Source organism: Echiichthys vipera, assembly GCF_963691815.1.
Source record: "Echiichthys vipera genome assembly, chromosome: 10".
Taxonomy (NCBI): domain Eukaryota; kingdom Metazoa; phylum Chordata; class Actinopteri; order Perciformes; family Trachinidae; genus Echiichthys; species Echiichthys vipera.
In genome coordinates this window covers 20,400,354-20,423,007 of record NC_139835.1, presented here as the reverse complement: position 1 = coordinate 20,423,007, position 22,654 = coordinate 20,400,354, and the positions used below count along the sequence as shown (strand labels likewise).

Below are 22,654 nucleotides of genomic sequence, written 5' to 3'. Positions count from 1 at the left end.
TGTTGCTAGGAAACAGCTTGGGTCCAAGTTTGCAATAGAGTTTGACCCATTTCGGTTGTAAAAAAAAAAGAAAAGAATATGAGTTTAGACTCTTTTAGTTTGTTTGAACGGTGTTGAAGATGCAACAGTGCCACTTAGTGGAGAAATTGAAAGCACACATTTCTGCTGCAGCTGAGTCACATTTTAGCATCAAGCCTGAGCTACTGCTTTGATGCTGTAAATAAATGCTGGGGAATTTGATGTAGGCTTAAAATGGAAATAACCAACAGGTTGGATGTGTCTGTTGTGTAGAGCAGATGTGGGTCAAATGGTTTCTTTTGTTCTTTTTCAAGGGATGTTTGAGAGAAAGAAAAAGAAGTCAGTAGCCAACTTTTTGGTCCCAAAAGGGAAATTAGAGACATGAGGTAAAAACACATATAGAACTTGAATTAAATAAATAAAAATGAAAGGAAAAACTAAAAGTCACAAAATAAGTCTACAAAATAAATATATTATATTGCCTACCCACCAATATTACTTTGCACTTGAAGAGAATTGTGCAAATTGGCCTGTGTGCAGAGGAAATACAGAAATGCGACCCTGGCAGCCATAATGTGTGAACGATTCATCATAACTATATAAAATAAATAATACAAGCATATCTGTATGGGTAAGTCAGTTCACAAAAAGGCATATTTTTTTCTCGAAAATGCTTTATTTCTTATTTATTTTATTTGTCTAATTATGGATTTTACTTAAATCAGAACTTACTTTGAAACTTGGTGCAGTCTCTACTGGACTTGTTAGTGTGTGTGTGTGTGTGTGTGTGTGTGTGTGTGTGTGTCTGTGTGTGTGTGTCTGTGTGTGTGATCCAGAGATAACCTGCTCCCCCTACTGTCTGTAAGGCAGTGTTTGCAAAAGAGTCACCTCTATGCCAAGACTGCCAGCCAAGAAGAAGCTTTTCTCATGCCGGTTTGTTTAGATGTTTGCACTGTTATTAAAGTAAATATAAACGGATCAAGACGACCCTCGATCATTTTACAATCACAACATCTAAAAGCCTATTGATGGAAATGGAACATAACAACACAATATAGAACATAATACAGTATGGACATACAACAGTAAGTGCACATTTAATTGATTATATATTGCTGTGGATAGAAAAAACAAAACAAAATGACTATAAAACATGTTTATTTTTCCAGTTTATTTCTCACAGCCCATAGACACAGCAACTACACAAATGGGTCACAAGTAGACATTGCACCACTTTAAAGGGTTCAAGCCAAAACGTTTGGGAACATACTACATTAGGGGATTAGAGGTCTTGCTCAGGGGCACCTAGTTGTGTTTACAAGGGACGGGTAAAAGCTGCTCCTTTACTTCCCCCCATCAAGATGGTTCCTGACAGCAAAAGTATAGACACACAACAACATTTAAAATGTGTTCAAAATGTAATACTTCAGTGATACTGCAGTATTCTCTAGTTGTTGTGGTCTTGGAGGAGGCCTGGCGTCTGTGTTTCTGAGAAAAGAGGAAAATTGGGTAACTCAGGGGAAATTTACTCAGCACGCAAGAAGAGGAAGTGTCTAGAAACGAGTGTTGCTACATACGTATATGTTCCTCACAGAACAGGAATAGGAAGTATGAAGAGCACAGGAAAAAACAAATCCTCATCTCAAAGCGTTACAACTGTTGCAAGCTTAAACCACAAGGGCCTTTTTACTGGTGCAGGTGCAGCTAAAGTAGCTGCATGTTGATCTTCTTTCAAGTTTCTGAAGAGATCTGCTGTAAAAGATGAGTGACTCACTGGAGATGACTACAGACTGTCCCTTGACGTTTCTCGCAGATGGCTCCAGTCAAAACGAGGGGAGAAACAGCGTGACAGGCTCGAGTGATTTACGTTGGGAAGATGGAGGTCTGCCTCTGGAGCTGCAGAGAGGGATGGAGACCCTACGAGTGAACAGAGAACTGACCGATGTGGTACTGTGTGTTCAGGGACATGACTTCCCTTGCCATAGAACCATCCTCGCTGCTGCCAGTCAGTACTTCAGGTAAAATAAATCCCGTATTGTCTAAGGTTCACTGTGATGGCACTGCTGGGTTTAACTGAATTATGTCTTTTCTGTGCAGGGCCATGTTTTGCAGTGGTCTAAAGGAGAGTCATGAGGAGCGTGTGCATATGAAGGGGTTGGATAGTGGGACCATGCACTCTCTCCTGGAATATACTTACACCAGCAGAGCCCTCCTTACACACTCTAATGTTCAGAGAATACTAGAGGCTGCCAGTCAATTTCAGGTAAATAACAATTGCTGACAATGTACGTTAAAGGGGATGTATTATGCTATTTTATTTTTATTTTTTTACTAGAAAACATGTTTACATGTTCAAATAATATATTCTTTTCTCTCACTGTCTTCCGTGGTTGCACTTTTGGCATCTCTGAACTGTCAGTGTAATGGCACAGTTGTTACCTATATGTATGGTTGTAACATCAAAACCGTATGTCCCGATAGCCTTGTTTAAAGGCACGGTTTCTGAATAAGGTCTTTGTGTACGGAATCCCTAAAGGGTCATACATACATACATTTTATTTCCTCCGTTTACTCCGTTTACTCCGTTTACCGTGATAATGAGATAATTAGTTTGAGATCTTGAGAAAACAAAACAATAGTCGTGTTTTTTGTTTTGTTTTTTCAACAAACTTTTTGTCAATAATGTTATATTACAACAACATAACTACCAGTACAGGGAGGAGTTTTACAACGTGCACATATTACATTGTCCATAGTGTTCTTCAAGTCTCTACAAAGCATGACTTGTCAGGTGTGATGAAAATCTCAGGCCTATCACGTTTCATATTCATTATCTCTCAAATGAATGATCTCGTTATCATGGTAAAAAGGAGGGAATAAAATGTATATATATATATATATATATATATATATTTTTTTTTTTAATATATATATATATGTAAGACCCTTTAGGGCTTCCGTATATAGCACCTTGACCTTCTTTATTAATATTTTTTTTTATAATAAAAATGAAATCAGCTTTTTTCTTTACAATATGGGCCCTTTAAAGAAGATACTCAAATTGTTTACACATTGAGTGCACATCCATCATCTGATATCCAGAGAGTTTCTTTTTAAATCTTGAGCACTCTTACAAATTGACTGCCAGTAAAGACCAAAACTTTCTACAAAAAGTGGACCGTAATTAGCTGATTTTTCATTTCATGTTGACATCTTTTACGTAAAGTAATCCAAAACCTCATCCTTAACTAAACATTTTATAAGATTCTGAACATATCTCAAAACATAAATCTACAAGCAAAGGAAACATTTTTTTTCATAGCTTGACACATTTTTGACTCGATCAAAGGTGTGAAAGGGTTTTATCAGATGAGTAACACCTTCTCTACGCAAGTGTGACCACATGCATCATGGGATTCTTCACTTGAAATAAAACAGAAACGACCAGAATTACATCATTACCATACTGCAACAGTTTACTGTACAATTTATGTTTATGGTACTTTAATTCATTGTCATTGAATTATTATCAGTATTATTATCAGTTACTCAGATTTTAGGTTGGGACACCTGGTGAATCAAAGGCATGACAGAAGACAATATGGTAGAGAATTAGCAGCAAAACACATATTTACTTAAATACAGACAGACAGGTTTTATGACAGTTACTCTGGAGACGTGTAGAACTACGTTTAAATCTGGAAATATTATCAGATCTTCTCACTTCAGAAACATTTCCCCCCGTACGGTGGAACAAACAGTTGACTGAGTAAGAGATCAGTGAAAGAGGGAAGTGAAAGTTGCCCAGTTGTTTACACTCAGGATCATTTTTTCCTACAGGCTAAAATTAACTACACAGCTGTGTCACACAAGGGGGTGGCAGGTGTTTGTCGTCCCTTACGCTTGTTTTTTTTTTGTGACAAGCCATTTGAGTTTTTTTGAAAATCATAAACATTCTAGTTGATTCTCGCTTCTTCAACAAGATGTTTTAGGATTAGGACTTTCATTCATATATTTATATATGCAATTATGTGATCCATATTTTTGCATTTACTTAATAATGTACACCATGAAACCCATCAGTTTCATATATCACTTTCTAAATATTGTTTAAAAAACTGTCTGTCTGTGAAACAAACAGAGTAAATGCTATAAAAATGCTCAAATGATAAGATCACAAGTAAAAATGTAAATCACAGACTAGAACAGTAATATGCCTTCATTTCAATTATTCTTTTGTATACTTTTGAAATTCTAATGCAACTCATCAAACTAAGAAATGGAGCTTTATCTTATACTGACACTATTTAGAAAACCTGTATGTGTTTATTGAGTACTTTTTCAATTTTCAACTTATAGACGACACTGATGCCTATGCTGGCCCTGTCTCTTGTAGTTCCTACGTGTGGTGGATGCATGTGAGACCTTTCTGAGCAAGTCTCTGCACCTAGAGAGTTGCATTGGAATCCTGAATCTCGCTGAAAGCCATGCCTTGCCGGCCTTGAAGACCGGGGCTCAGGACTACATCACCACTCAGTTCTCCCAGGTGGTCCAGCAGCAGGACTTCCTGGAGCTGCCGGCAGACTCTCTGGAGTCTGTCCTGCAAAGGGACGACCTTGATGTGAAGTGTGAGGAGTGTGTTTTTGAAGCACTCATGCGCTGGGTGAGAGCCCGGCAGGATGAACACTATCCTTCACTGGCCAGGTTGCTTTCTCATGTGCGACTGCCTTTGTTGGAGCCAGCATACTTTGTAGAAAAAGTGGAATCGGATGAATTGATTCGGCGCTGCAGTGAGGCTTTTCCTTTGCTGCAAGAGGCCCGCATCTATCACCTCTCTGGCAGGGAGGTCAGTATACAGGGAAAACCAAAAATGTTTGATGTGTCTGACATTATTATTACCATTATTAAATGGTAGGTCCAGCAGCGGAGAAAGCTGTCTACTATTATTGAATGTACTTTACTTTAAAGTACCAACAATCATTTTGTGATAAAATGAATGCTGTATGCAATTGTTTTATTATTAAATGTTTTTTGTATATTGTTTTTAATAGGTGGTCTCGGAACGAACCAAACCAAGAGAGCAGCACTTTCTATCAGAGGTGTTCCTGATCATTGGAGGCTGCACTAAAGATGAGCGCTTCATTTCCACTGTCACATGCTTGGACCCCCTCAGACGAAGCAGACTGGAGGTTGCCAGGCTGCCAATCACAGAGATGGAGGATGAATCCCAAAACAGGAAATGGGTGGAGTTTGCATGCATCACTTTCCGCAATGAAGTGTACATATCTGGTGAGAGAAGTCATGTATTCTGTTCTTTTTATAGAAAGTCTTAGAGTTACTGTAATATGTGCAGGAGACCCCCTACAGTGCAGGTGAAAGGGAAAATATTCCCCTGATTACGTATCTGCCAAGTTATGTTTTCTATTACACCCTCTCGTCAAGTATTATTTAGTCTTGCATCTTCGTCATGTAAATATACAAAGCATATCTAAAAAGTATTTCTATTCTATACTCTATGTAAATTGGATGTTGTCAGTGTTTCTAGGCTTCTCTTATTGAATTATAATGTCATAATAAGTGAATACATAATGTGTCACTGGACAAAACAGGAAGATGTTACATTGTTTGCCGGTATAGTTGCTGTGGGTTTAGGTGTTTCCCAACTCAGGAACTGACACCTCATCTATGGTGAATTTAACTGTTCAGCAACATGTAATGAAAGTTCAGGCTAGGTCATGGGATTTTATTTCAGAATGATACGTGCGTGGCCCAATGTGGAGCACAGATACAGTCATTACTAAAGATTCAGTGACAAAGATTGAGTTCTTTGGGATGAAAGTCCCTACAGCATGTGACAGCTTTATCTAATGCTCTAATGTTGTTGCAGGAGGTAAAGAGACACAGCATGATGTTTGGAAATACAATGGTGCCCTGGACAAGTGGATCCAGATCGAGCCCTTGGCAACTGGGCGCTGGAGACACAAGATGGCCGTTCATGGAGGGAAGGTTTATGCACTTGGTGGATTTGATGGAGTTCAGCGACTCAATAGCGTGGAGGCCTATGATCCCTTTCACAATCGCTGGGCACAGGTAAACGTACAAGAAGTATATGAAATAGGGCTTTTGCAAAATTTTTACAACAAATCCTTTTTAAAGCAGCTTGAATTCAAATGTTATACAGTTTATTAACAATGACTACATCTGAAAGGTGTTGCTTACAGTGACAGAAGTTTGAACATAGCAGCTACAGAGTCAGATACTTTACTCAGAGGATGGTGAAGACCCACACAAAGCTAAAACAGAGAATGAATATTGGAATGTTTTCAGGGGGCCAGGAACATAATTCCATAAGAATCCTGATTTGGGGCCATATCTATTTGATTGGTAAATACAATTGGTGAATTTTTTTTAAAATAAAGCATGCAGGTCTAAACGATGCCATTCTGCTCCCACCTAAAATATTCTAAAAAATCTGTGAAACCGGAAAATGTTCAATGTTGAATATATTTTTTAATCAATAAAAAGGGCCTTATGAAATAATTATATGAATTAATTGTGTAAATGTGTATATATGAATGACCTAATAATTAAAGACATAATTAAAACTTGGTATGATGAAAACTTACTTCATCAATAATTGTCATAAAAATAAATGACATTTATTTGATTCAATTTTTATTACATTATTGTTATTCTAATTAACAATGCCCTTTTTCAAAAGACATAGTTCATTAGCAGCAGAGTGATACTTGATTGAGAATGACTTCAACATTATTGTTGTTGTTCAAGCTAACAGGTGTGACCACATTATTAACGTCAGTAGTTGACTAGCTTGCAAGCTGAAGAGGCATTGGTTGAAAAGTCTGAAAAGTGACATTGACGCAATAAAGAGTGCTATTAAATACAAGTGTTATTAAATCAATCAAATTAAAATTACATCATGACATAAAAGCTGATTTTTGAAAGAGGGCATTTTGAAATAGAATGGATATAATGACATAAAAATAATATTTAACAAGTAAAATTGTATCATGAAAATAAATATGACAAAATAACATTTTAAATAATTATCTAAATGGTAATATTTAGACTAGTTTTTTTTATACATGTGATGATGTCTTCAATATTTTTTCATTTATTCAATAATGAACACCTTGAAACTCAACAGTAACCATTAATTACTCTACTATTATTGTGTACAGCAGGCGTTAAAAACTGTACATCGCGAAATCCATAAAATGTACTGCTCTTAAACAATATACCTCACATATTTATTTATATGCCTGTTTGGCTGCACTCCATCACATATATATTTAGATGCCCTGTTGGCTGTGCTTACAGGTGACACCTCTTGCAGAAGGTGTGAGCTCCTTTGCTGCTGCAAGCTTTGACAGATGGATCTATGTGATTGGTGGCGGGCCGAATGGAAAGTTGGCAACTGATAAGGTACAGTGCTGGGAACCTGGGACAGACTGCTGGGAGCTGCGGACGCCCATTCCCATCGAAACCAAATGCACTAATGCAGTCACATTCAAGAACTGCATCTATATTGTTGGTAAGTTGGCAGTGGTGACGTAAAAGTACAAGTAAAAGTACATTGAGTAAAACACAGGTTTTTTTTGTCATAACATGAATATTGTGGTTTGCTTCTTTATAATTCTGCTCCACTACAATTCAGGGAAATATTGTACTTTTCTAACTACACAATGAATTTGACACTTTCAGTCACTAGTTACTTTACAGATTAATTTTTTACAGAACTAAGGGCTTGTAAAATATAACACGTTACGTTATTGTGAAATGACCCAGCAGTATATAAAATACTGTGGTTAGAATTAGCTTTAACTTGACTGACTAAAACAGTGAATCCATCATTAATATTTTTAATTGTATTTATACAATATACACACACACACACACACACACACACACACACATATATATCTTAGATATAGTCTGTTTTTAGAAAAGATAAGAAACATCAATTGCAGATGCAAAATACGTGTGAACAGTAACAAAGCAAATTAACAATTAAAAATAGCTAAAAAAACAAAGAAAAAGGAAAAAGGGCAAGTCAAACGCACAAAATAGATACATTTATAAAGTACACATTGTAAGGAGGTCTACTTTCTAGCACTTTTACTCAAATTACATTTACTCAAATTATATTTATATATAATATTGGTATATAACATTATTGGTATTAAAAACTTTCTTCACTACTAGTTGGAGATGGGGATTTTAAATTTGGAGTATCTGCATTCATGTGTGTGGCATCACTAATGTAAATGAAGATTTTAATTAGGAAATGAGATGATCACGATGTGGCAAATGTTGTGTAGACACCAACTCACATCAAGAATGTGCTCATCTGTGTTTGCTATATTGTGTGAGGAATGAATATACATTTTTAACTTTACTATGGTCTCTCTGTCTACTCTCAGGTGGTGCCATGCATGCCATGTACTGCTACTCACCTCTGTTGGACACCTGGTCCCTGGTGACCCGTCTAGGCGAGAGGGCGAGCTGCGCCATCGCTGCCTGTAACAACAAACTCTTCATCACTGGGGGAAGGGATAACAAGAACCAAGTCATCTCCACGGTGATGTGCTGGGATGTTGGCCGAGGGGTGTTGACAGAGGAGTGTGTTTTGCCTATGGGAGTGTCCCATCACGGCAGTGTGACACTCATGAAGTCCTACACACACATACACAGAGTAACACCTGCTTCAGAGTGCCAATGATACAGACTTCAACAGGGAATTTATGCTGTCGACGGAGTGGTTGAAAAGGAAAAGGGAAGGAAAGTGATGAAAAAGGAGGAGTTTGTTGCATGCATAGGTTGATTGGATGTCATTTAATGCCACTTTGAAATACTACGAGTCAGTAACTATGTTAACCCTGAAAGCACAATGTTACATTATAACAGCTTACTGAAACTCTATGCTGATTAAAAGGTAATGTAAAAACAGTCATAATAGAGGAATTTGTATATAAGATTTTTCATACCAATAAATGCATTGTTTCATGGCTTTTACAGTTAACATGAAGTTTGCAGGAACGTGCTAGACTATGAAGCGTTACAGACAGAATAAAGCAACATTGAGATGGAATAAATATGTGCATTTTATAAAAACATTCACACCGACAAGAGGTGTGACTTTCATACATACTGTTTGTGTCTATCTTTCTGTCAACACTGCGACCTAGTGGTCAATAGAACTCATAGTTTGTTTTAATCAAACAAATATTCATTCTTAAGAAGATATGCAGAAATATCTTAATCTAAAGCAAATATTAAATTGTCTTATCTGCGCACACACACACACACACACGCACACACACACACACACACACACACACACACACACACATACACTCTCACACACTCACACACACACATACACTCTCACACACACACACACACACACACACACACACACACACACACACACACATCCACAACATCATCCTTACTAGTACAGATAATGTCACTTTTGCCATTCGTGTGTATTGGGCTTTCAGTTTTAGATATCCACATTTACATTTTAGATATCTAGAATAAACATTCTGTATATCTGTAATGTAATCCTGCCTAGTTAAATTACAGTTATACAAACCTGTAATGACATGTTCTTTACAAGTCAGAATGTATTTTGGATAGTCAAAATGACATTATAGATATCTGGAATGATTTTTCATTGGGGATATCTGAAATGAAACATATGACTGGTAACAGTTGGATTGTTGATATTTAAAAAGGGAGTTTTTACTAGTAAGAGTTACATTACATATCCAGAATGATCATTCTAGACATCTTGATCTATATCTTGAGATCTAGAAATGAAAGACCAATACACATGAATGGAAAAGGTGACGTCATTTGTACTGTCACGACGTTGTGGATATCTGAAATATTCTTTTTGATCAGGAAGAATTGAATTGCATATATCTGCAGTACATCAAACCCGCTTGCGATAGGTTCCCAACTTATTGTGAAGGTCTGGGAAATAGCGACACCGGAAGCTCCGGAGGGTGTTACGACACAGAATTCTTCCTCGACAAAATACTTTCGCTGGGAAGTTTGCCCAGCCCGCAGCCTGCGAACACACCCACTGGATCCAAGCAGGAACTCCCAATCTCTTTTTGTGCTAAGCCTGTACCAGCTTGTTCGAGACAAATAACAACAACCAATGAACTTTTTATAGAACTTACTATCTGTGGGAAGGGAGACGATTTACCTGTGAGTCCCTGCAACACCTGCGCCGAAGTGAAAGTACATGTAAAGGGGCAGTGACCAGGCTGAAGGGAATCTTGTCCTTTCGTGAAATGGCCCCTCGGTATTTCCTGGACTATTTCATCTTTACCTGGTGCCTAGGTGAGTGTGTCAGATTTGTGTCGACATGGAAACTACCGTGCACCTGCTCGCAGAGTCACTGTAGTGGGTAGAGTTTTACAGGTATACCTAATAAATTGGCAACTCAGTGCACAGAGACAGAAACTTGGAGATAGTTAATGATTTATCTGAGTACAATAGTTCATAATGTCTCACTTTAGGTAGGCTACTTATTAATAACGTCTGTGTTACATATTCATATTTTGACCTAATGTTTTTGAACTGAACAGTTGTGTTTTGTTTGTTTTTTAAAAAGGGGGATTAGTAAGACACCTGTTACATATTTGTCATGACTATGTGCACATTATTTTCATTCACTTTACACCTGTACAGTCAAAGATAAAATCAATAAAATAGCACCTCTGCCATCACCCCACTATGTCTTGTCAAGGTGATATTTTTATTGACACTATGTGTTTATGGAGGTGTTATGAAGTGCTTTTGGGGCTGTAGTTTGTGTGCTGGTGGACTAAAGAGTTTTTGGCTAAATTATCTTGATGTGTGGTCTGTTCAGTAATTTGAGTTTTCAACTGCATCTCATTAGTTTGTTCATCTGACCTGGCTTAGTTTTCATCATGTTATGTAAATGTAATAAGGTGACGTTAACATGTAGATTAACCTGTTATTGTCTCTGTCGTTGGATTATAATGCAATGCACTACTTGATCTTTTTTCCTGGTGGATTATTTGAAAAAAAGGACAGCTGATGTCATCTGTTTTCAATGTTGTGTTGAAGTCTGTTCTCCCCCTAATTTACTGTACTCAGCCTCGTCACTAACCCAACTTACCCCAGCCAGTTGTTTCAATGTTTAATGGCAGCCTAACCATACCCTGACCCAAGGGAAAATGGCCATCAGACAACTGATGGCTACAACTAAAAATATTCAGCGTACATCAGGAAGAAATCCTCTTATATTTAGCCATATAGCTTAAAAACAATCACAGTCAGCAGATTAACAAAAAATAGTTTCAGATTACATGGCTTTTCTTTATAGTCATTTCTGCTCAAAACTCTGTTTTTTTTTATTTGTTTTAAGTTTATTTGTTGGTATTTCTGCCTATTGGACAGTTCTTAGTAAAGAGACAGACATGTGGAGAGACAAGTTCCATACTCTGGTTATGTGATGATAGCTGTCTCCATGGCAACTGAGCAAAGTCCATCACCTATTTAATACTGAGAAATGCTGTCGCGAAAAAGTAAATGAAAAGTGAGTAGACATTGAGTCACACTTATTTTGTCAAACTACTTATTTAAAAGGTCACGACTTAACTTTGAAAGCGTTTCCTCCATTAACATACGTTAGAGCTAAAAACTATTAGACACATATCTCTATAATGCTGTTCAGCATGTCACCAGAACTAACTAGACTCAAGAATGATGGAATATTTGAATCAGCACGCCTCTAGCACAGGAATAGGGCATATTGCAGAAGTATTTGTATTGAATTATATTAGATTACACAGGTGTACCGACTAAATTGGCAACTCAGTGTACAGTGCTGAGGTGTTGAGTTGTCATCATAGCCTTCAGTGTTACAAATGTGTTTTCACACACACAATGCTGCATGTTTCTTTACACCTCTTCTCTCTGTGTTGTCTAGTTTCTGGAAAGCCTCCACAATATGCACTAAAGGGGCAGGATGTCTCCTTGAAGACAGACATCCCTGGACATCCTGATGGGATTCTGTGGAAACATAATGGCAACAAAGCGGTAGAGTTTAATGGCAATGAGGAACATGTGTACAGCCCGTATGTAAACAGGATCACTCTCGACTGGGTCTCTGCAGAGCTCCGCATCACTGGCCTCATATTTGGAGACAGCGGCGACTATGAATTGGAAATAGAGATTAACAAAGGGTTTCATCGTTCACTTTATACATTGGAGATCATAGGTACGTGTTTCTTTTACAATTTTTTTAATGAAATAGTTAAATGCACTTAATCAATACATGCATTCTATAGCTTGGAGATGATGTATTGTCCTTAAATTACTTTAAAAACCCAACAAGAAAATCCTGTTGCCTAACATATCACCACCACCTGTAAGAAATACTATGCCTCACTATAACTTTGCATCACAGTGGATTTCATTTAATGTCTTTTTTGACAATGATGGACACAAAACTGTTTTGTCAGATATCCATGCCAGCAAGACACTGTGCATAAAACAGCTGTTGCTCAGTTACTTTACCCGTACTTTTATAGTTGCAACATTATAATAGAGTGGAGGAGATGCTACTAAAAAGCTTGTAGCCTGAGGGATAGTGTTTCCCATTGGAGAGAGAGTGAAACAGATGAAAGAAGGTGCTACAGTACAGTATGTTTCAATATAAGGGAAACTGAGCATTCTGAACATCCAATCAAATACTGTTTTTGTCAAATGCCAAACCTACACCGCAGCAGAATAGTGGTGGCCTTGGGAGGCTTGTGGTAGCAGAGGGAAAATAAACGCAGCAAACTGCTGAGAAATCTTAAGGAAAACCTTCTGCAGCAAGACAGCAGAATGGTGACTTTATTTTCCAGCAATCCTGTCCAGAATTTGTGGAATCAAGCAAGATAATGGGTGGGAATTTCAGAAGTCAGAATGTGCAAGCCTGATACAAACCTTTCACACAGATTTAAGCCTGTTCTGCTGCAGCCTCTACCAAACATTGACCTGAGGTGTGGTGAACACATGTCTCATTTTCTGTTAGTTTTGTTTTCACTTTTAGTTTGGTTTTAGTTGTTTTTTTTCTTTTGTGTTGCACAATCTTTTGACCAGTATAAATCAGTATAACCTGAAAGGTTATGTGTGGCATTGGGATATATTTTGGAGTGAATTGCATTTAAAGTTGTTTTTTTTTAAAGAAAAAAACCCTAATAAATGTAAACAGAGTAGCAGTGTTGGAAGCACGTTGCTTTCTTGTCAGTGTGGAAGCCCCACAACAACATAATAGAGACACTCAGCGAGGACGGCTCTACCACACTCAACAGTGTTATGAGATCTTGAAATCAATGCCAATATTATCGTTTAATATGTCACCTATAAAAAATGTTATAGTTGGTATATAGTCTTAGTTTTTATGATGGCCTTGTATCAGACTTTGCTCTCCACAGAATATTGGTTTGTCCAAACAGCTGATGGCATTACACACTTACGGTCAGTGTCAAAGTAGAAATGACCCTATCCATCCTGTTACATGAAGTTATTTATCATCATGACCATGATGTTTTCCTAACCCTTAACTCGTTAGTTAATAGTTGCCTTAATATAAATACCTTTAAACGTAGAAGCCTCGGAACATAAATCAGGAAACAACAGTTTGGATCAATGACGAGAAAATTATAATAAATTAATAAATAATTAATAAATTGGAATTAATTACAGTAATAGTTATATATTTGCCATCGTAGCTATCTTATTCATTTTGATTTTGATTTATTTGTTTCTTCCACGTCTTTTATGTATAACTATATCATTTTTTATAGTTTTATTTAAATCTTATCCCATTTGTTGATGCTATTTTTAAACTGGTGTTGTTAACATAACGTGATATAATCATTAGTTAAGGGATGTAAAAATTAATTTAAAAAAATGTCTTTGATATATTCGTTAAGACAAGGTCGCCACGCCCTCCGTATCCTGTGAGATGAGCGATGAAGGCAGCTCCAACATATCTGGAAAGCTGGTGTGCTCCGCAGAGCCCGGTAAACATCAATCCTTAATGAAGTTTGAGTGGAGTTCACATGGGAGCGTTCAGTCTGGCCCAGAGATACTAATATCTCTGGGGGATGAACAGGATGATGAAGTTTACAGTTGTAGTGTGAGCAACCCTCTGAGTCGTGAAACTGCTACATTCACTGCAAAGGATTGCTACCCAGGTAAGATTTCACCTAGTCATGAGCTGGACTGTATATTTATTGTCATTTCAAGCAAATGAGCTTTTAGAAGCTAATTTACATATTCCTATGATTAACTTTAGTCATGGGTTTCTCTAATAAATAACACCTGCACTGCTGCATTGGTAATTAGGGCTGCAGAATTGCACAAAAAGTTACTTTTGGTCACAATTTGATTTATATTATGCTTCTAGGAGATGTACTGCATTCAGGGGAAGAATAACCTTAATTTAACCCCAAAGCAATTTCAGTCAAAAGCAATTGGACGTGGTTATTTGTAAATAACCAAATAATCAGGTCCAGTTGCTTTTGACTGAAATTGCTTTGGGGATAACGATGAGCTGGACAAATGAGAAAATCCACAGGCCAACCTTAATTTAAGTTTTAATGCCAATATTTGTACATTAGCAGGAATGTAACACAACGTGGCAGTGATAGAAGTTCTGTGTTGATTCAAATGTGAATCTCAATATTGATCAAAATAGTCAGGGTTATTTTTTTTGGCCATGATCTCGCAGCCCTGTTGACAATGAAACTGAATTTAAAACTGAGACTTTGATCTTTCTCACAACTGTGCACAGTTTTTTTCTTCACATAATAATAATAATAATAATAATAATAATACTATAGGAGAAAATTGATCTTTTCAAAAAGGTTTCAAAGTGATATACTACAAAATATGATATACCCTGTGGTTATAGTATCGATAGAAATCTGGACTGTCCAGTGTGACAGACTACATGAATGTTGTTTTAGTAACAAATGTAATAGGTTTAGTGTGTCTTTTGTGTTTCTGTGCAGACAAAGGTTCATCCGTAGCACTGATTGCCAGCCTAGTCATCCTCTTTGTACTTGTGATACTCGTTTTGGGCATCCTGTTCTGGAAACGCAAGGAAGGTAAAGATGTTTTAAAATAAAGACTTCTTAACCAGAGAAATATATCCTAACATTTATTATTTTTCAGCAACTAAGGAGTACTAGTTGACATACACAGTAGATGAAATGATGCATGTGTATTTATGTGTAACAGTTGACTAAAAGTAATAATAAGTTCCTCCATGACCACCAACGGTATGCATAGAAAGCTGTTGATGTTCAGCATTATTAACCACAAACAGATGTTTTTATTGACTCTGAGCTTCACAATGAAGAGGAAACTATGAAACTAAATGATACAGTTTATTTCTTCTTTTTCTGTCTCTTCACTCTTAGTTGCTGCATGTTTTGCAAAAGACGACGTGGAAAAATCGTCACCACCTGGTACAAGAGAAGGTATGATGCTGTATGCGTGCTTGAACCAGCAAACGTTTGGCATTTATTCCTCATAAATGACTAAGATAATTAATAGATTGTAAAAATATATTTTTTTATTAAATGTTTATCTATCGGTTAATCAAACCAATACGAGAATCAAACACAAATAATACTCAAGAATATTTGGGTGCTGCTCAAATAGTTGAGCAGAAAAATCTGTGTGTCGTTGCTTTTAATAAATGCATAATCATCAAGCATGTTTTGAAATGTTCGATGATTTGAATCTGAATTTGAATCAAAAACACACAGTGATAATAAATAGGAAACATATGACAGATTTTTGCAGAAGGTTACAAGAAACCTATTTCCAATTTTCCAATATTAAGAAACCCTTCCTAAAATCCCCTGGCCTCAAATCAGAACTGATTAAGTGATTGTTCCTTTGTTCAAAACCTACTTTTCACCAAATTTAATTGAAATATGGAAGTAGTCTTGAGCATGGTATTGATGCATTCTGTCTCATTTTGATGCAGTCCATGGCTCTCGTGAAAAACTTGCTTGTGATTAACATCGTGCATTGCTCTTTAATAGGGTTATACTCAAAAGTCATATTGTGTTAGTACTCTTTTGATCTTCTTCTTTCTTTCTGACGAGTTGCATTATAGTTTGTATTCCAATCTTTTTCAGGGTCAGATATGAAGAATGCTCAGGGTGGCGAAACCGTAGCTCTTCTTCACCAAGCAACCACACTTCCCTCTAATCAGACACTTCGCCAGCCTCAAGGTAATAAGACTATGACGCATAATGACTCGGCTAGAAATCACAAATAAAAGACAGATTCAGACCATGACAATGCAAAAAGTAAGCTACTACAAAATGTGTTAAGTGTTTCTATGCTATAAAAGTAGAAAAACCTGGGTTTAAAGCAATTAATAGAAACACAAATATTTCAAATAATGGTGAAAGAACATTTTGCATTCTTTCATTTTCTTTCTTTTCTGTAATTATTCAAGAAACATCTCTATCTCATATATCTCAAAAAACTGAAAGCCCTGACAGGGAGTGGTATTTATTTAGTTTTTATTTCGTTTTATGGCTTGCATACAAACATTTCCGTGACTGGAGCTGTAAAATGCAGTAACAACGTTCTGCCCCGTCTGTGCCACTGTTTTCCTATGGGGAGAGTGTTGTTGTTACCCAACTCAAGATTGTCACAGAGCGCTGCGCTCAAAGTTCAAATGATTTCAGATAATATCTGTCTGTGACGCAGCCACTTGTTAATCAAGTATCTCTGCACTGCACTATGCTCTCTGCATCCTACATGGCTGTGGATTTCTTATCATCTGAAGGCAGCTTCATGCTTTTTATTTAATGTTTGATTCGTCTATCACAGGGCACATAGAGACAAACAGAGACAGACAACCATTCACACCTACGGGCAATTTAGAGTCATCAATTCACCTAACACATACATGTCTTTGGACAGACACAGGGAGAACATGAAAACTCCACACAAAAGGGCCCCAGTGGGTATTTGAAACAGAAACCCTCTTGCTGTGAGGCGACAGTGCTACCCACCACACCACCGTGTCGCCCATTATGAAAACATTCTTTGTTTAATTCCTATCTTTCTTTCTTTTTTAAAAGCATATGATACTTATGCACCAGATGAGATGCCACCAAAAGGTAACCTAAAGACAAACGTTGTTAATCATAACTTATGCATAGAAAAAAGAGTGATGCAAATGAGTATGTGTTCTGTTTACTCTTGTTGAAACAAAAGGGAGTGTCAAAAGGATAAAAGCATTTTTTGAGCCACAAATGGGTGGACAGACTTCGCCCAAAACACTTCAGCCAGGTAACTTTTGTGAATTCTGAAAATAGATTGTTAAATAACAGTTGAAACTAATCTCTGTTTTCATTTGCACTTAATATTTGTTTGTTTTTTTCTTTTTTTTTAATCAATTAACCAATACTTTTATTTAGAATATGTCAAAAAAAGTTAACTGATCATCTTAAAATACAGTAGCAAACGTTTTGAATGAACAATGATATAGAAAAGGAAAAAACAGCAAGTCAGCACATTTGAGAACCTGGAACCAGCAAACGTTTGTCGTTTTTGCTGTACAAGTGAATTGATTGATTATTAGAACTTTAATAATACATGTTTTGTTTCAGTATTACTTCTTATTAACATCACACATTTATTTAGAGGTTTTGTTTGAACCGTAACAAACTGCTTCTGTGTGGTTTCATCTCTTTTTGTTCAATTTCCCGTTTCTACTTTTTCTCGTTTAGAAAACAACATCGATGAGCATGAGGAAACTGCCTCTCCTTCTCCTGATCTGTATAATTCTGGCATTGACAAAAGTGATACAGAAGCAGACCAGCTCAGAGAGTCTTCAGAAGAAGAAGAAGTCCAGCAGTGTGACCCCTCAGAGTCAGAGAAGGCAACTGAACCAGTCACAGCTGGTGTGTCAGACGACTTAAGTGAGGGGCCACAGTCTCATTTGGAACCATCCATCACTCCTGAACCACCAGGTTTGGAAACTACACTCAGCTCAATTCAGAATAGTCTCAGGGAAAAACAAAATACTGTACAGTGAAAAGCCTAAAACCCCCAAAATACTTCATCAAGGCCAACTAACATAGAGGTACAAGCCACTCTCCAGCAGTACAGTAGTGTGAGTAGCCTCTGTTTTGGTGTAGAGCAACACTAGAGGAAACCTCCAAGCAAAGTTTGGCATACTTTGTGATATTGGACACACAAGGCAAAAGATGCAGTTTATTAACTGACTGATTATTGTTTACGACTATTTAGCGCATGTCAACATTTCAGCATTTCCTTGCTCATGGAATCATACTTTAGAGGAGTATCATCTAGCGGTGAGGTTGCAGATTGCAACAGATAGAATACCGCTTGCCACACCCATCTCTTTCCAAGCATGTGAGAATCTATGGTGGCCTTGAGGTAACGTAAAAAACGCAAAAGCCCCTCTCTAGGGCCAGTGTTTGGTTTGTCTGTTCTGGGCTACTGCAGCATGTAGGCCTCTGTGGAAAAAGTCCTGCTATCTGTGTACAGCTTTGTTAAATACTTGATTCTGATTTCTGAATAACAGACCGTTACTATGGATGCAGTTCTGATCACGGAGTCTTTCATTTTTCTTGTAATGAGCGGGATAATGTAGAGAGAGCGGGTCATTATTTCAGATCAATCACTTCAGGGTGATTCAAGACCCCGCCGCCATCAGCCTGTCTGGGTTCTCATTGTAATAATGACCCGCTTGCTCTAAATTATCCCCTATAATGGGTCATCCTAAGCTAACGAAAACACAACCATTCTTAGTTTTAGGTGATTAAAACACTAATTTAAACATAGTTATGATAGTTTTTATATTCCATCGCTGCAAATGCCCTTAAATCCTACACACCGCTCCCTTAAGAATAACCACAGCATGTCTTAATTGTGATAATTCAAACTGAAGCAGATGTTAAAGCTAGAAGAAAAGCTATATATTCGGTTCACTTTATTGCTTATTTAAATGCAACCATGGGTGACTTGGGAAATGGCTTTTTTAGCTTAGCTTATTTCTTAAACCTCCATGAAGAAAGACTGATTGCTTTTAAACCAGAAGTTTGCCTCTGAAAAATGTAATCCTTTTTTTTTCTCAGCAGTCAGGTGCACTTTTCCTGATTTTTAAAAAGACTCTTTTCACTGTCGGTTTCAGAGCCAGAGAAGGAGGCAGATGACGATGAGAAAACACAGCCTGCCCCTGCCAGTGCTGAAACTTCTCCTGCCTCTCAGCCACATTCCCCTTTGACCAAAAGCTCTCCAAATACGGCATCTGAGGACACAGCTCGTGAGCAGGACGACGACAAGTCAGATCATGTCACTGGAGAAACTGCAGAGAAAAATGTCAGAGAATTAGACTCATCAGAATCAAAAGACTCTAGCGAGGACAAACATTCGTCCGCCGTTCCTGAACAGAGAGTTTCAGAAACATTATCACGTGAGTGCGATTTAAACACGTCCAAGGAAGAAACACACACAGACGAAGACGAAGAACAACAAACAGTTAAAACATTTTCTGAGGGTGGAAATGAAACACGCAGTGTTGATGACCATGAAGAAACAGATATTGAGCCAACCCCCTCCCCGCAACCTCAGAGCCCCACATCAACAAAACCAGACAACACCGACACCTTTCGAGAGTCCCGAGACACGGATGGAGAAGAAGAGCGCAGGACCAGACATGACTCAGATGAGAGTGAGGGACAGTCGGATGATATAGGGGAAAGTGAAAAGGTTGAAAATAAAAATAAGGTCCTAAAAGAAGAGAAGCCAAGCAATGGCAGCCATAGTGAGGACACAGAAGGACAAAAGAAAGATGAAGTTGTTTCGTAGGCCTTCATGCAGCTCGGCAAACTGAAAAGAGAAATTTTAAGAAGGAGGCTGGGAGTGAAAGTGAATCTGTAAATATGCAAAAGGGAATAAGATCAATACAAATCGTCAGAGCTAAAAGAGTGGAGGAGTTTCAAGACAGCCAAAAGGGAAACCCATATTCACTGTGGGATTGTAAGAACATTAAATTCTGCAGAGATGGACATACAGTAAGAAAAAAAAGCAGACCATTACTGAGTAAAAAGGGCAGTTTTGTTTTGGTGGTTCATCTATCTCTGTTGTTCTTTTTTGAATGTAACATCTAAGATCTCCTTAAAAACAGTCATACCAGCAGTCTAACTAGATATCTTGCAAAAATACTACAGAGATAGCCATCTTTTACACTTGGCATGCACCTGACATGCCTCTACAGAGATGACTCAGGTTCTAGGAAGTGACTGGCAGAGTACCAGAAGTTAACTCACACAGAGAAGGATTTAATTCTACCTTCTTCTTAAGAATTCCCCTTTCCCCTTACTTTTACCTTCTTAGCTCATTTTGTTATTATTCATGTGTTTGAATAACAGCTGTATGTATATTACTATATTTTTTAATTGTTTGTCCTTTTAAATGACACAAAAAAAGTATCCACTCAGGCAAGGCAAGGCAAGGCATCTTTATTTACATACCAAGGCAACTCAATGTGCTTTACATAAAGACAAAATATTTTTTTAAAAACAGCATAAAAACAAAAGAACTGTTAAAAGCAGGAGCAAAGAAGAATAAAAAAATGTAAAAGAAAAGAAAATAGATACATTTTAAAGTCATTAAAAAGAGCTCAGCTATAAGCACATGAAAAGAGAAATGTTTTTAACCTGGATTTAAAGGTGCTCACAGTTGGTGATACTAAATGTTTTTTTTAAATGAATCAAGCTTTTTTCTTATTATTATAAAAAAGTTACCTAACTAAAAATGGAGGCGTCTCTGTCTTTAGCCAATGTAGTGTACGTCTGTCCTACGATTTTCTCGACAACCATTCCTCCGATCCACTTCACACTTAGCAGGCGTATTGCTGAGGACTCAAGGAAGCGCAGTGTCAATTTAAAAGCAACAATATTAAAAAATTATATATTGTGACCTTACTTATAAGGAAGACTTTTTGGTGGCTGTGATGCGGTTAAAACAAGAGATGTGTGTTTTTAGAATCAAATACCTGAATCATCTCTCTGGATTCAGAAAGCATTGAAACATAAAAAAAATGAAATTGTAAAATAAACACATGCTCACTTTAAAAAAAATAAAAAATATGATTAATCATCTAGTATTTGACCCCCATGTATTTGCTTCATGCACTCCTTTATTGTTTATTAAGACCAGCTTGTTCATCTTGTTTCTGCTCATTTGTTGCTATGATAATATTTGACATTTTCAGGGTATATTTGTCATGATTGAGTATCCATAATGGATGTATGATTTACCTGCATGACAGCTAGTAGTTGTGTTTGTTTACATTTCTCTTCTTGCAGTTTTTGGCGATGATGGATGCTTTGGATGTTTTTAAGGCAGTCTGAGTAGCTAATCCAGTCAACTCTCTTTTTGTTATACATATAAAAGCTCTGATTTCTACTATTTTAAAACAAATATTACAGTGACAGCGCCAGAATGTTGATTGAAAGTTGCACTATATTCTTTAAGATTCCTATGAAAGCTGAATAACAGAGCCAGAAAACTCTCTGTGGATTCAGAAAACTCAGCCATGCTGCAAGGGGGGGAATTATTGTTGAAATTAAATGCAATGTTCTTGTAATGAAGTACAATAAAAAACAAGGTAATAAACAGATGAAGTCTTTCATAACTCATAACTACTGACACTGCATCAGCTGATATTGGTAAGTAACTGTAAGAATGTATTTGTGTCAGTAGGGGGCAGTGTTTATTAGCTCTTAGCTCTCAACTGGTTTTCAGAAATGAGTTTTTTGTATGTTTTTTTTTTTCAGATCTTAGAACTGAAAGAGTTGAAGAACATCCCCCTATAGAGGCATGCTTAACAAATACACAGTTGAAAAACGTGATTGTCAAGCTCACATGCTTCACATGAATTTATTGCAGAACATTTCCCTAAAGTCCAACTTACACATTTGAGTGTAGGGCAAGGTGTTGATGAGTTGTGTGAATGCAGTGTCTATAGAGGCATGTGGGACTGTGTTGTAGGTCCTTATAATTAAAGAGGAATTTAGTGGAAACCTCCACAGTAAAGCAGTCGAAGCAACCCAAGTGGTCAGTGATTTAAATGCATGAAAAGCAGGTTCACCCGCTGCTGGATGACAAGCTGGTGTAGATTTCTTAAGGTACTGGTTGGGCCATGTGAGAAAGTCATGCATGATTAGTTTAACCTCTGAGTCACAGAGGAGCCTGTGATCTGCTACCACCTGACCTGTGGGTTCAGGGCACAAGCAGGGAATGAACACTATCATATTTCTGTGGTCACAACGAATACCAAGGGGATATTGGAGTATTGAATTATTTGTGGGGATCTGCCTCCTCCGACGAGGGTCAAAATGTGGTTCTACTGAGACATCGCTGATGTGTTGATGGCAGCAGGGAAGCTCACATCCTGGCTCAGAATCTTCCAGTGGAGCAACTGTTTCTCCGTGCCAACATATTTTAATACAAGCATCTTTTGTCTGGGATGAGTTCAATAGCAAAGAGGTTTTTTTATTTAGTTTTT

The 22,654-nt window shown here is 37.3% G+C and overlaps 2 protein-coding genes across 3 annotated transcripts; both read left to right on the top strand.

Annotated features, from left to right (window-relative positions):
- Nucleotides 1-1,724: 1,724 nt before the first annotated feature.
- Nucleotides 1,725-8,944, top strand: klhl6 (kelch-like family member 6). Its single transcript, XM_083921520.1, has 7 exons — nt 1,725-2,036; nt 2,116-2,281; nt 4,415-4,864; nt 5,070-5,307; nt 5,906-6,108; nt 7,360-7,573; nt 8,463-8,944. The coding sequence occupies exons 1-7, from the start codon at nt 1,780-1,782 to the stop codon at nt 8,759-8,761; spliced, it is 1,827 nt and encodes a 608-aa protein (XP_083777646.1). The 5' UTR covers nt 1,725-1,779; the 3' UTR covers nt 8,762-8,944.
- Nucleotides 8,945-10,163: 1,219 nt separating this feature from the next.
- On the top strand, nt 10,164-21,688 carry LOC310953326 (uncharacterized protein). Of its 2 annotated transcripts, XM_083922325.1 has the most exons (10): nt 10,164-10,395; nt 12,014-12,304; nt 14,010-14,273; nt 15,093-15,188; nt 15,504-15,563; nt 16,233-16,328; nt 17,193-17,231; nt 17,329-17,403; nt 17,844-18,086; nt 19,274-21,688. In XM_083922325.1, exons 1-10 carry the CDS (start codon nt 10,347-10,349, stop codon nt 19,948-19,950), a joined length of 1,890 nt encoding a protein of 629 aa, XP_083778451.1. In that variant the 5' UTR covers nt 10,164-10,346; the 3' UTR covers nt 19,951-21,688. The 2 variants fall into 2 exon arrangements, with proteins under 2 accessions (XP_083778451.1, XP_083778452.1); XM_083922326.1 differs by lacking the exons at nt 17,193-17,231; nt 17,329-17,403.
- Nucleotides 21,689-22,654: the final 966 nt, after the last annotated feature.

Coding starts and splice junctions, on each gene's coding strand:
- klhl6 (XM_083921520.1), top strand. CDS start 1,780: ATGAGTGACTCACTGGAGATGACTACAGACTGTCCCTTGACGTTTCTC. Junction 6,109..7,359: donor TTCACAATCGCTGGGCACAG/GTAAACGTACAA, acceptor CTGTGCTTACAG/GTGACACCTCTTGCAGAAGG. Junction 7,574..8,462: donor GAACTGCATCTATATTGTTG/GTAAGTTGGCAG, acceptor GTCTACTCTCAG/GTGGTGCCATGCATGCCATG.
- LOC310953326 (XM_083922325.1), top strand. CDS start 10,347: ATGGCCCCTCGGTATTTCCTGGACTATTTCATCTTTACCTGGTGCCTA. Junction 16,329..17,192: donor GACACTTCGCCAGCCTCAAG/GTAATAAGACTA, acceptor CTTTTTTAAAAG/CATATGATACTTATGCACCA. Junction 18,087..19,273: donor CATCACTCCTGAACCACCAG/GTTTGGAAACTA, acceptor TGTCGGTTTCAG/AGCCAGAGAAGGAGGCAGAT.